This window comes from Chiloscyllium punctatum, chromosome 2, assembly GCF_047496795.1.
Source record: "Chiloscyllium punctatum isolate Juve2018m chromosome 2, sChiPun1.3, whole genome shotgun sequence".
In the NCBI taxonomy this organism is placed as follows: domain Eukaryota; kingdom Metazoa; phylum Chordata; class Chondrichthyes; order Orectolobiformes; family Hemiscylliidae; genus Chiloscyllium; species Chiloscyllium punctatum.
The window spans coordinates 39,006,402-39,019,377 of NC_092740.1; the positions used below are offsets into that span (position 1 = coordinate 39,006,402).

Here is a 12,976-nt window from a genome sequence, read left to right on the forward strand (position 1 = left end):
AAGTACGGTTTGTCTGGTTACCCTGCAGTACAATACTTTTCACTGTATCTCGGTACATGTGACAATAATAATCATATTAAATCATCATTCGACTCTTAATTCCAGATTGTTATTGAATTCAAAGTCAAATTGCACCCAGCTCCCCAGAATACCACCTTGTCTCTAGAATAACAGTCTATGATTATACCACTAGGTCACCACTTCCCCTCTGTTCCTGCATCAACCCTGGTTTGAAATTCTTAAACTCCCAACCTAATACTATTGTGGGGAGATTATTTTCACCAAATGCATTGCAGTGGTTCAAGAAGGCAACTCATCATAACTTTTGCATTCAAGAATGGGCAATAATTGCTGGCTTTAACTCCATCAGTATGTCCCTTGATACCATACCCTCAAATAGTTCAGGGGTTTTCTCAATTCAACTGTTTTCAAACGCAGACAACAGCTGAGTCATCATCATTCCACCATGGAACCTCTGACTTTATACTCTTCTTTATTATTAGAATCTATGTCTATTGCCCCATTACTATTGTATTTCTATATCCTTATTGCTATGTGACTAGTCTACAGTGGTGTTGTTCTTGCGTCCATTCGTGTGCATATTTTGGCTGCCACCCTGGACTCAAACCAATCAATCTACCTTTTGCTCTTTTAACATCTTTTCTGCTTTCCCTCCCAGACTCTCTTCTGTTGCCGAGCATCCTTTCACTGCACTGTTGTCAGGGTGTCTATCTTCCTCATTGCCCTTCCCAATCCATCAATACACCTGACTCTTCTTGCTCTCTAACCGTCATCCTAGGCTTGACTGCCTGTTAGATAAACCTACAGTTTTCCTCTATGGCTGAGGCACTTAACACTGGGTCATTAGGAACATTGCCCCAGCCCACTTCTCATCAATATAACCACCAGTGTGCAAACTCTGGGCTAGCCTTGTCAAGCCATTTCCCGTACAACTCAATCCTCCCACTACTGACTCTGCCTACTTTGAAGGTGAGTCAACTCTCTGATCATAGCGGTAAAGTCACTGGACCAATAATCCAGATACTGAGGTTTATGTACTGAGAACATGAGTTCAAATCTCACCATGGTAGATGGTGAAATTTGAATTCAGTTTAAAAGGGAAAAAGCTGCCTTGATGGCAACCATGTAACCACTGGTGATTACTGTAAAAACACGTCTGACTAACTGATGCCCTTTAGGGAAGAAACCCTGTTGTCCTTACTTGGTCTGGTTTACATGTGACTCCAGATCACAGCAGTGTTGTTGACTCAATCAGGCAATAAATGCTGGTCTTGCCAGTGATGCTACATCCCATGAGCAAACTGAAAAAAGCCCTCCTCTCCATATCTCCCTCTAGAATGCCCATTCAGTCTTGAAAGAGGCCGTTTCTATCCAGGGACTGATTGTGTCAACATCATGGCCTTAAGGAAAACCTGGCTGAGAGGAAGAAGGAACACAGGAAACCACAGGTCAGTTAACTTGACATCTGTCAAAAAGAAAATGCTAGAAAATTAAGGGTATGGTTTTGTGAAAGAGAAAGCATGTTTCACTAATTTATTTGAGTGAATTCAGAAATTAATGTGCCACGTGGATAAAGGGGAACCTGTGGTTATGGTGTACTTAAATTTCCAACATGCATTTGGAAAGGTTTCACATCAAAGGTTATTACACAAAATAAGAGTCCATGATGTGTTGGGTAACATATTAGCATGTATAGAGAATGTGTTAGCCAACAGGAAACAGAAGACCCATAAATGGGTCAATTTTGTGTTGGCAAGAGGTAATGGTTACAGGGTTAGGGCTGTGACCTCAACTATTTGCAATCCAATACAATCCAAATCAATGACTTGGTTGAACAGACCAAATGTAGCTAAATCTGCTGATGACACAAAATATGAAGAGTACAAAAGAGGTTTGAAATGATATATAAATATGTTAAATGAGTGGACAAAACTTGTTTAATTTAGGAAAATGTGAACATGTGAACTTTGAGTATAGGAGTTGAGATGTCATTGTTGAGGTTTTACGGGTCATTGCGAGGCCTCCTCTGGAAAACTGTGTCCAGTTCTGGTCACCCTGTTAGCAGAATGATATTATTAAAATGGAGAAGGTTCAGATAAGATTTTGGAGGGTTTGAGATATAAAAATAGACTGGAAAGATTAGGATATTTTTCACTGAAGTGTATGAGGTTGAGGGGTGACTTTACTGAGATTTATAAAATCATGAGGCACAGAGGAATCATAAGATGAATGACAAGGTTGGGGGAATTCAAAACCAGGGGACATAATTTAAGGTGAGTGGAGAAAGATTTAAAAAGGACGTAAGGGGCAACTTTTTTTACAGAGAGTGGTTTGTGTGTGGAATGAATTGCTAGAGAAAGTGGTGAGTGCAGGTACAGTTACAACATTTAAAATACATTTGGATAAGGACACAAAAAGGAAAAGTTTGGAGGGATATGGGCCAAGTGCAGGCAGGTGGGACTAGTTTTGTTTGAGAACATGTTCAGTATGGACTAATTGGACCAAAGGGTCTATTTCCATACTGTATGACTCAATGCTGGCTTTGACAGTAGAATGGAAAACAGCTTGGATTTAAATGGAAGGAGATTGCAGAACTCTGAGATAAGGAGTGATGTGATTATCATGTAAATGAATCACAGAAAGCATAGGGACAGAAGCAATGTTGGTGAGGTCACATCTGGTATACATTCTATACTATCGGTCTCCTTATCTAAGGAAGGATGTAAATGTGTTAGCAATTCAGAGAAGATTTACTAGGCTATCACTTGGAATGGGGAATGGGGGTTGTTTTATTTGATACCCAAGATGAGATTGGTGTTGGTGGTAGTCTCTCAGAAGGAAAGATTGGACAGGATGAGTGTGGGCCAATGGGGTTTAAAAGAATGTCATTTGATCCTATTGAAAAACATAAGATTTGGAGAAAATTTAACAAGGTGGGTGCTGAAAGGACATTTCACCTTATAGAATAGAATTGAATAGCAATTTATTGTCAATTGTATTTATGAAAATAAGTTGCCACGTACAGAAATTATAAAAAATAAATGAGACAATGTTAGGACACAACTTTTGTTTCCTCTACAGCTGCTGGGTTACTGGAGTGACTAAGGGACATTGCCACCGAAGCTGCCCTTGAGGCCACCAAAGCAAAGATTTCCAGACCAGGCCCACCACGCTGCCCAAACCGACAGTGAAGGGGGGACAGACCAGGCCCACCACGCTGCCCAAACCGACAGCAAAGAGGGGATAGACCGGGCCCACCACGCTGCCCAAACCGACAGCAAAGAGGGGATAGACCGGGCCCACCACACTGCCCAAACCAACAGCAAAAAGGGGATAGACCGGGCCCACCACGCTGCCCAAACCAACAGCAAAGGGGAGACATACCGGGCCCACTACGTTGCTGATGCTGAAGTTGCCGCCACTTCAGCTGCCGCCTGAAGCTGCCACATTGCCTTCATAGCAATAAGGAATGAACCGGAACCACCACTGAAACCGCCACAACATCACCACTGCCAGGAAGGACACACCACACCCACTGACCACAAAGCCTTTGTTAAAGCTGCAGCCACAACGGCCACAAGGAACAGACATTCGGATCCACATTCCACTGCAACAGGCCCTCACATGCCTCCCTTCACCACAGCCACAGAAAAGGCAGGCCCTCACACAGCCTCCCTCAAAGGCAGCCACAGGAAGGTGGAAGGCCATTTAACAATGAGAGGACATGTGTTTAAAAAGGAGAATTATTCACTGAAAGCCTGAAATTCTCTACGTCACAGAAGTATCAGTCATTAAGAGTGTTCAAGGCACACTGTTAAAGATGTTAAAGATTTCAAGTGAGTGTGCAGAGGAAGTGGCCTTGAAGTAGAAGACATGATCTAGTTGTATGATAGGGCATGTTGGAGTCCAACTGCCTACTGCGACTGTTTCTCCCTCCTATTTTTAATCAGCCTGTTCAGATATTGTGACACACCTCTGGAGCAGGTGAGACTTACACCAGGCATCCTGGCTCAGAGGCAGGGTCTCTACCACCGAGGAACCAAGAGCCGTCCCATGTTGCTATTCAGTTATAAAGTTTGTTTCATAAGGGACTAAGTTACAGTAAAAGTTACAGTGCATCAATGGATGAATTAATGCACGGTGTGGATTATTTATTTTAAAAGGGGCATTGGCCTCGCAAACACAGCAACATCGCTGTCAATCTTTGGAGTTCATTTGGATACATGAATGAAATATGAAGCGATCACGGGACCCAGTCATGTGACAGTGCAGCTGGAAGTTGCTGCCTTCCGGGTGTTGGAGGCGGCTGAGGGTTGGAGCTGGGTCAATGGGGTTGTGTTTAGGGTTCCGCTTGCTTGTCCTTTCCACCGCCCTCTGCATCTCGGGGGCTTCCCGGCCGCACATCATCTTCGTTCTGGCCGACGATTATGGCTGGAACGACATCGGGTATCACGGCTCCCAGATCCGAACTCCGGTCCTGGACCAGCTCTCAGCTCAGGGGGTCAGGCTGCAAAACTACTATGTGCAGCCCCTGTGTACACCCTCACGGAGCCAGTTACTGACTGGCAGGTACCAGGTAGGGATAGATCAACCACCTTCAGCAGACGCGCTGCTATTAACGTCCACATCTAATTAAGTAGGGACTTCTAACATTTCCAACGGGGAGATCGTATAGGGATCTTGTGAAGAGAGGATTAGGGATGATAGTAATAACTATCTAAAGCGTAACTTTGCAAAATTATTTGATGCTGAGGAAGATGGGAGTTAACTTACGGGCTTCTGATATTGTAAAGCCCATTAACAAAATCCCTGAATGCGTGTGAAAGCAAAAAGTGTTGGAGAGACCACACAGCCGGTTAGGCAGCATCCATTCAGAGAGAGCAAGCTAATGTTTCCAGTCAGTGAAATGTTAAGATGTTGTCTGACCCACTGTGATCTCCAGCATTTGCTGTTTTCAAACTCCAGCATTTGCAGTAATTTGCTAGTTTCCAGAACGTGTGTGTTTTGCCCATCCCCAGTGGGTGAAGAGTAAAGTTGGCATTTAGTGCAAGAGAATAAAGGATTTTTTAAAATGCAGAGGATGTGAATCAGTTGAAGGGTAGTAAAGATAAGGGTCATGGTTGTGGTAAGACTTTATTCTTAAATGTGTAGCTGTTTAGAAAATATCAGTTTAGGAGCTGAATGGTTTAATTGAGTGAAGGGGAACAGGATATGTTGGAGGATGTGTGATAGGGCTCAGAAATGTCATGGAGGTGATGAGAGTGATGCTACAAAAGGACTTTAGTGATGGTTTGAGAATTTCATAACTTTTACCTGTTAGGGAGTCAGTGCTGGATGGGATAACTGAAATATAACACCGTTTTGAGCATGGAAAATAATTCTCCTTGTTTTCAGTGTGCAGTATCTTAAAATGTTTTTATGAAGCCACACACATACACACAAAACAATTTTGAGAACAATCTGTATGGTGCTAACAAGGCAGGCAGCAGAGTTTTGGATGAGCTGATATCTGCAGAGAGTTGTGACTGAGAGTTCAACTTGACAGCAGCAAGGGACCCGAGACAACAGTGGGTCATTTCTGGTCATGGAAGCAGACGCTTTCACTATGACAGAGATCCTGTGGATCTGGAAGCACAGCTCAGGATTAAATGGGGTAACAAGTTTGCAAGTGATCTTGCTCAATTGTTGGCAATGGAGAAGATTTGAATTGATGGCAGTGTTGTAATCCTGTGGTTGGTTAGAGTGTTCAGAGCAAATGGCAGCTCTTCCTGCACTTGCTGTTGCACAAGAGACTGATGATACAGTGACAGTGGAGGATCAGACTGTTGATGGTGGATCTGAAGGGTCAGGGGTTTTAATGGAGAAGAAATTATTTATGGCATCTATTTTCATTTGGCATCATATAATACACCCTGTCACTGTCAGTGGTAGAGAGGGGGACTATTTAAAGTGGTGGTTGAGGTACCAGTCTAGTGGGCTGTGTTCACCTGGACGCTGTTGAACGTTTTGTCTGTACCCATTCGGGTGAGTGGAGGGAATCCATTACACTCCTGACTTCATGAGTCAGCAGGTAAGGTCAAAATTTCAAGTTTCTGACCTGCCTTATGCGTTTATAGTAAGTGTTAAGGGCTAGACCATCATAGTTGGAGGTTTGCACAACATGAAAAGAGACAATGAAGGTAAAGCTGTCTATGAGGCAGCATGGTGGCTCAGTGGTTAGCACTGCTGCCTCAGCACCAGAGAACTGGGTTTGATTACACCCTGTTTGCACACTCACCCCATATCTGTGTGGGTTTCATCCGGGTGCTCGGATTCCCCCTCACGGTCCAAGTAGGTGTACATTGGCCATGGGAAATTACCCATAGTGGCCACGGATGAGCAGGCTAGGTGAATTAACTATGGGAAATGCAGGGTTACAGGGATGGGGTAAGGGGGTTGGGTCTGGTTGGGATGCTGCTCAGAGGAATGGTGTGGACTTAATGGGCTGAATAGCCTGCTTCCACATTGTAGGGATTTCATGAGCTGGCAGTGATTGATCTTTGCATCCGGTGGGTGGTGGCTGGCCGAGGTAGTAACAGTGGTGCCAATACTGCACAAAGGAGCTGTGGGACTGAAATCAAAAAACCAGGGAAGTGAGTAAAGATGAAGCAACAGTACTAGTGTAGTTGAGGGAGACAATGTGATGGCTGAGAGGCGTCCACAAGATCAGGAAGCAGTCAAACCTGAAAGAGCAAATTCCAGTAAGGGTAGCTGGAATAGTTTTACAGAATAAATGAAGTTGAAGCCTAAAGATTATCAATAGGACAGTTACTGGCAGTCAGGGAGGAAGTGAGGACGGCAGATGCTGGCGATCAGAGTTGAAGAGTGCGGTGCTGGAAAAGCACACCCAGTCAGGCAGCATCCGAGGAGCAGGACAGCCGCACCCCAGAGGTGAACAAGTAGACCAGCCTGTCCAACCCAGCGGTGAGTGTTAGCAAGCTGTTTTTCTACATGGGAATAGAAAAGAATACATGAACAGTATTAAAAACAGTGAAATGCATAACCTATTTAAAAATAAATAAATAAATGAAGTCGATGTGATACTGAAGCAGCAAAGCAAAAGCCATTCATCAGCAGTCCAGTGCAGGATAGGAGTGAGCAGGACCAGATCAGCTATTTTTGCATCGTCTGAAACAAAGTTTGATCAGATTAGCAAAACCTGAGGCTCCAGATGGAGACCAAGAACCAGAATAGACACAGTCTGAGATTGAATGCAGGAAGTTGAAAAATATGATGCTGGAAAAACACAGCAGGCCAGGCAGCATCCGAGGAGCAGGACAATTGACATTTTGGGCATAAGCCCTTCTTCAGGAATGAGGCTGGTGTGCCAGGCGGACTGAGATAAAAGGTAGGGGGGAGGGGATTTGGGGGAGGGGTGCTGGGAATACGATAGGTGGAAGGAGGGGAGGGTGAGGGTGATAGGCCGGAAAGGGGGTGGGGGAGGAGAGGTCGGGAAGGAGATTGCAGATCAAGAGGGCGGTGCTGAATCCGGGGGGTTGGGACTGAGATAAGGTGGGGGGAGGGGAAATGAGGAAGCTGGAGAAATCTACATTCATCCCATGTGGTTGGCGGGTCCCTAAGCGGAAGATGAGGCGCTCATTGAATGCAGGAAGTTTACCACGAGGACCAGAAGTGGATGTAGCCCAGGGAACCTAGTTTTGTGACAGCAATACGATAAAAGTGAGGTGGCAGTAGAGCAGGGTACTACTGTTCTGTGGGTAAAGCAGGATTTCTCTGTAGGCCAGAACAGGTTACTCTTAAAACCTGAAATGACAGAGTGCTATTTGAATCTTAGAGCGTGTTTTAGAGAGTTTGCCTTATCAGGCCTTTATTCCTAAGTGTCTCTGTGACGTTATGAGCCAAGGACAGTCTTGATTCTGCTCCCACAATCTGCTTCTAACTGTACTTTTAAACTGCAGGTAGTATATTGATAGAAATAAAATGTAGCTTTATTAGCTGCTGAATTAATAATTCCTTACTCTTCAGTTATAATATTTGTGCTGTCTCTATTCAGATGTCTGTTCCTGACTGCCACATAATTTCATAATACTACTGCATTATTGTTCTGAAGTTGTTACATCATGTATAAACTCAATGGCTTAATTTAAAGCCAATGGTTTGTGTATAAAATTGCATCTTGACTGTAAAAAGCCTCTTATAAACAGCTAGGTAGGTGCGAAGGGCATTTAGGGAAGTCGGAAGGTGGTGGGTTTAGGGAAGCAGGGTGAGCTGTCCTAGAAGTGGTCGGAAGGTGTGTCAGGGTGGACCGAGAGCTGGAAGGAGCATGGGGTGGACTGAGAGCCGGATGGGGTGTAGGGGCGGGCTGCCTTAGAGTTGCCGGAAGGTGGGAGGGATGGGTGACTTGATGGGTTGCTGGGGATCTGTATTGTATGCACTGTTTTTATGTAATTGGACTGTCTTATATGTACAAATGTCCTTGTTACTGCTTTATAATGATTGAAACTGGGATTTGAGGTTTATCCTCATTTCCCTGAGAACTGGTTGAACATTAGGGTTTGGGGCCTGGCTTTGCCATTCCTCTCCCTTGTAAAATTGCTGTTTCTCTGTATACAGCCGTTAATGTTAATTGTTTTGTAAATTGTATTGTTTAATAAAAATTTAATAAAATTTTTTAAAAAACAGCCAGTTGAATGAGTAAATCTGTAAAACTAAAAACCTAAAACCTTGAGTCTGCTTACAATTGGAAGTAATTAGTAATGGCATTATTTCTCATTGGATAGCACACAGAAGTGTGACTTCAGAACAATGTATGTAAACAAGCTATTTGGCCCAACAAGTCCATACCAACCCTCTGAAGAGTAATCCACCCAGACCCATTTTCCCTCCCCTATATTTACCCCTGATTAATGCACCTAACACTATAGGCAGTTTAGCATGACTGATTCACTTGATTATGGATGAAACCAGAGCACCCAGAGGAAACCCACACAGACATTGGGAGAATGTGCATACTCCACACAGACAGTAGCCCACACACCACCTTCCCCCCCCCCCCTCACCAAGGCAAATGTATAATGACTCTGCATGTCTGAACATATGCCAGAAGAAAAGTGTGTTACTTTCCCACAGCAAGATCCCACAAAATCTGAGAGTTGAAAGATCAGTTTTGTTCTGTCTGCTGTTGGTTGAGAGAAAAGTCTTGGTTTGATCTCTGACCAGCAGACAGTCAAAATTCTTACAGTGCAGATCAAGGCCTTCTGGCCCATCGTATCTGTCTCCTTTGAACAGTACCAATAGAATAATAATAATGTCATGCCTAACCTGAATAGGCAGATGCGATTTCAGTGTCTCATCTCAATTATGATAGTTGAAACTCCGAATAACTCCTTCCATCGAACACTGAAGTGCCAGCCTAGGTTATGTACTCAAGTTCTGTGGTTGGAATAAGACCCACAATCTTCAAGGGATTTATTAACATTGTGCTTCTAAAGTATATTGCTGACTTTGTAATTGGGAGGTGAGGTATTTTGTTGTCAGTGAACTACATCCTAGCAATTATGTGTGGATCCTGGAGGAATGATTTTTGCCAGAGAGCTGCCCCTTTTTTGGTGCAAGGCGGTCACTGTGCTGCTGCCGAAGACTGGACTTTTGTTCACTTAAGAACTGGTATCTGCTCTCCATCCTCAGCACAGATTACAAAATTTTCACGAGGGTGTTGTCATCTCGCCTGGAATCAATGCAGAACCACACGATCAATCCTGACCAGTCGTACATGGTCCTGGGCTGGAGGCACCACAACAAGGTCCATCTGGTCTGGATCCTGATCCATTTCTCCCAGAGGACTGGTCTATCAAGCATCTTTCTATCCCTCAATCAGGGTCGATCATGAGTATCTGCTCAGGACTCTGCAAACATTTGGGTTTGGGACACAGTTCGATGCCAAGATCTGACTTTTGTACACCGCTGCAGAGTATCTGATTAAAGTTAATGGGTCCCTGACATTGCCCCTTTCCTTTGGGAGAGGAGGACATCAGGGCTGCCCCTTGTCTGGCCAGCTATATTCCCTGTGCATGGAGCCTTTCCTGTGCCCCGTGCGGAGGATGTTGTCAGGGTTGGCTGTGCCCGAGCCGGGCACTGGGGTGGTTCTTTCAGCTTACACTGCTCCTCACGCTCAGCGACCTGGCTGGCTGACCTGGGGAAGAGGCACAAGTGCCAGGTGGTGTACTCAGCAGTGTCTTTTGTCATGATCAAATGGGCCAAATGTTCCGGCCTCACGGTTGGCCCATGGTGAGTAAATTTCTTGCTGGAGGAGATACGGGAACTCAGAAGGAACGCATCTCCCCTCCACTATCTGAGGTCTGATTCAGCTCAGCTGAGGAATCCAGGAATTGGCAGGAGCTGAGGCCAAACTCTTGGCTGCCCTGGGCTCCAAGAGCTAGCTTCTACTGGTTTTGTCATAAAATCTACAGGATGTTGGTTTTTTTCTTCTGGGACAAGAAGATACACAAGGTCATGGCAGAGGTTCTGAGTCTCCCTGTCGAGGAGGGTGGTCAGTCACTGACGTGCCTCTGCACCCAGGTGGCGACTTTCAGTCTTCAGGCCCTGTAGTGTTACCTTTTGCGTCAAGCCATACCCCCTTCGCGGGTGGCGCACTCTGGTGACAAATATTTTCAGCTGGCTGCGTGACCTCATTTACGACACGAGTGGATGCCTGCCTTTTACCAGGACCTGATCAATGGCTGGAGCATGTTTGACTTGGGCCGTGCCTACCCTCTATCGGCGTTGCAGCTATCAACCGAGCTGTTGCTCAGGAATCTGGACCTCCACTACTACCACTGGTTTGAATGGCTGGCGGAGGGGAAGGCAGTGGCAATGGGTGTGACCAGGGTGGGGGACATGCTGGGTGATGGGGGCCTGGGCTAGGTGCTGCCTCAGGAATTGGTGCACACTGCAGTGGTGGGCATCCGGCTCAATGCCAATTCCGTCCAATGCCTTAAAACGGCAGTGCTCAGACCTGACATCGTGCACTAGTTGGAGGATGTTCAGGTGTGTGATAGGATCCCGTCTGCCTTTAATGGAATTTTACATTGGCCCCAGGATCCCATACCTTCCCCCGATACCTGTGCCCCATAAGCTGAGCTGCCTCCTGAATATGTGTTGTGTGTGTCCTTTCAGCTTGTGAAACGGTGAGTTTTGTATAGGCAGATGCTGCACACCATCCGCCTTGACTCTACCATCCACCGGCCAGACACACCTTGATGTGCTTGTTCACTGCCGGGCAATGGGGATCCCCAGTGGAGAGTTCTGTCCGTGTCTGAGTCCTCCCTCTTTTCCCTCGGGGACCTTGGGTGGAGGATGTTACAATGCCTTTGAAACTCTTGTGTTGATCAAGAACAGAAAATGCTGTGAACATTCAATAGGTAAGACAGAGAGAAGATCCAGAGAGGTGAAGGTCTACCTTGTTGGGGATGTATGGGGTGGTCCATAATTCTGGGATTCACCCACAATCTCCATTTACAATCCCAGGTTACAGGAACCTGTTCCACTTTGCCTGATTTTTCCCAGCTTTCACCTCCTGAACTGTAGCGTGAGAGATGAAATAATTGTGATCCAGAAACTTCCCTCCAATAACTGCACTGAGCTGGACTCTCCGGATAATGGTGGAATTTCTTCCTGATGAGGTGAGCAGATTTGTTACCAAGCCATTAGCAGCAGCAGCAGTTTAAAAATAAAACACTAGGTGGTGCTGCTACTGCACAACTCTTTCCCTGTTCCTCGCCAGTGTCTCCCTGATGCTTTCTCCAGTCAGCTACAATGGAAAACTTGTGCAATTTACTTTGACCCAGCAATGACCCAACTACAGATCACTGAAGCAGTACGAATCTTTTCATTGCACAGTTCAGGCACCACCACCCTGAAATTAAATGGTAATTTGATGGCTATTTGTATTGAATTGTTCTTCCTTCTCTGCTCTTTATTTAACTTGTCTAGGGCTGAGGTTAAGACTGTTCAAAATTATTTCCTTATCTAAACTGCACATTCATGTGCTTTTTTTCCAGCTTTGTAACATTGCCCAGTGTTGTCCAGTCCCAGCTCATCTCCTGAAGCTTTCTTGCCTTCGTCACCTCGAGATATAATTCCTGTGCACCCCTAGCTGGTCTTCCAAAATGTACACTCAATAATTGGGCGGATATCCAAAACTCTGTTTTCCACGTCTAAACTCTCACCCAGTCCTGCTCACTTTTAGCAACCCTGTGTTTGCTTGACTGAGAGCCAAAAGAAGACAGTAACATCTTGATTTTAAAAGTCTCATCCTTATTTTCAAAGCCCTTCCTGTCTGTGTCATTCAGCCCCACAATCCTCTCGGGAGATCAGCACTGATCTAACTCTGAGCGTCATGAGTGTTCCCAGTGATGTATGTTTAACAACTATGACAGGCACAGGCATTTGCAACAGAGCTGGAAGTCACATGACTATGGCAAGTCAACTAGGGGCAACTACATTTCTCCAAACTTTTCCCCTTTTTCATAGTTCATTTTAGAATTTGGTATTACAGGTTACTAACACGTGGTCACAGTTAGAATGATGTTTTATTAATACATGATGTGTTAGTAAAAGTTTCACTTTTTATTAGTTTCTGTATGTATATTGCATGGATAACCTTTAAATACTGCGGGTTTCCTAATGGCACACCTGCATGTAGTCATTGAAATTTCTCTGGTATTTGTCATTTCTCGCAGTGAGCACTGTTATTGTGGTAACTTGTTGCTGACCCATTGCTGCACAGGGGACCTCTAGAATAGATGATCGTTCTACCTTCTGTGCAAGTGGTGATGTATCTCCATCCTGATCTATTGCCTTTAGTACAGGGCCAGTTTCTCTAGTTATTTATAAATATCTGTGGTTGCAGTGATATATGTGGTCATTCATACAAAAGGAGGAACGTTATGCTTCA

At 44.9% G+C, this 12,976-nt stretch overlaps 2 protein-coding genes across 2 annotated transcripts in view; both read left to right on the forward strand.

Moving 5' to 3' along the window:
* dmgdh (dimethylglycine dehydrogenase) overlaps positions 1-4,123 on the forward strand; it is a 149,639-nt gene extending 145,516 nt beyond the window's left edge. Inside the window, exons 16-17 of the mRNA XM_072596204.1 lie at positions 1,358-1,469; positions 3,103-4,123. Coding sequence (XP_072452305.1) covers positions 1,358-1,426 — 69 coding nt within the window. The 3' untranslated portion in view covers positions 1,427-1,469; positions 3,103-4,123. The remainder of the gene's footprint in view (positions 1-1,357; positions 1,470-3,102) is intronic.
* Positions 4,124-4,236: 113 nt separating this feature from the next.
* Positions 4,237-12,976, forward strand: part of arsb (arylsulfatase B) — an 80,443-nt gene continuing 71,703 nt past the window's right edge. Inside the window, exon 1 of the mRNA XM_072596216.1 lies at positions 4,237-4,597. Coding sequence (XP_072452317.1) covers positions 4,349-4,597 — 249 coding nt within the window. The 5' untranslated portion in view covers positions 4,237-4,348. The remainder of the gene's footprint in view (positions 4,598-12,976) is intronic.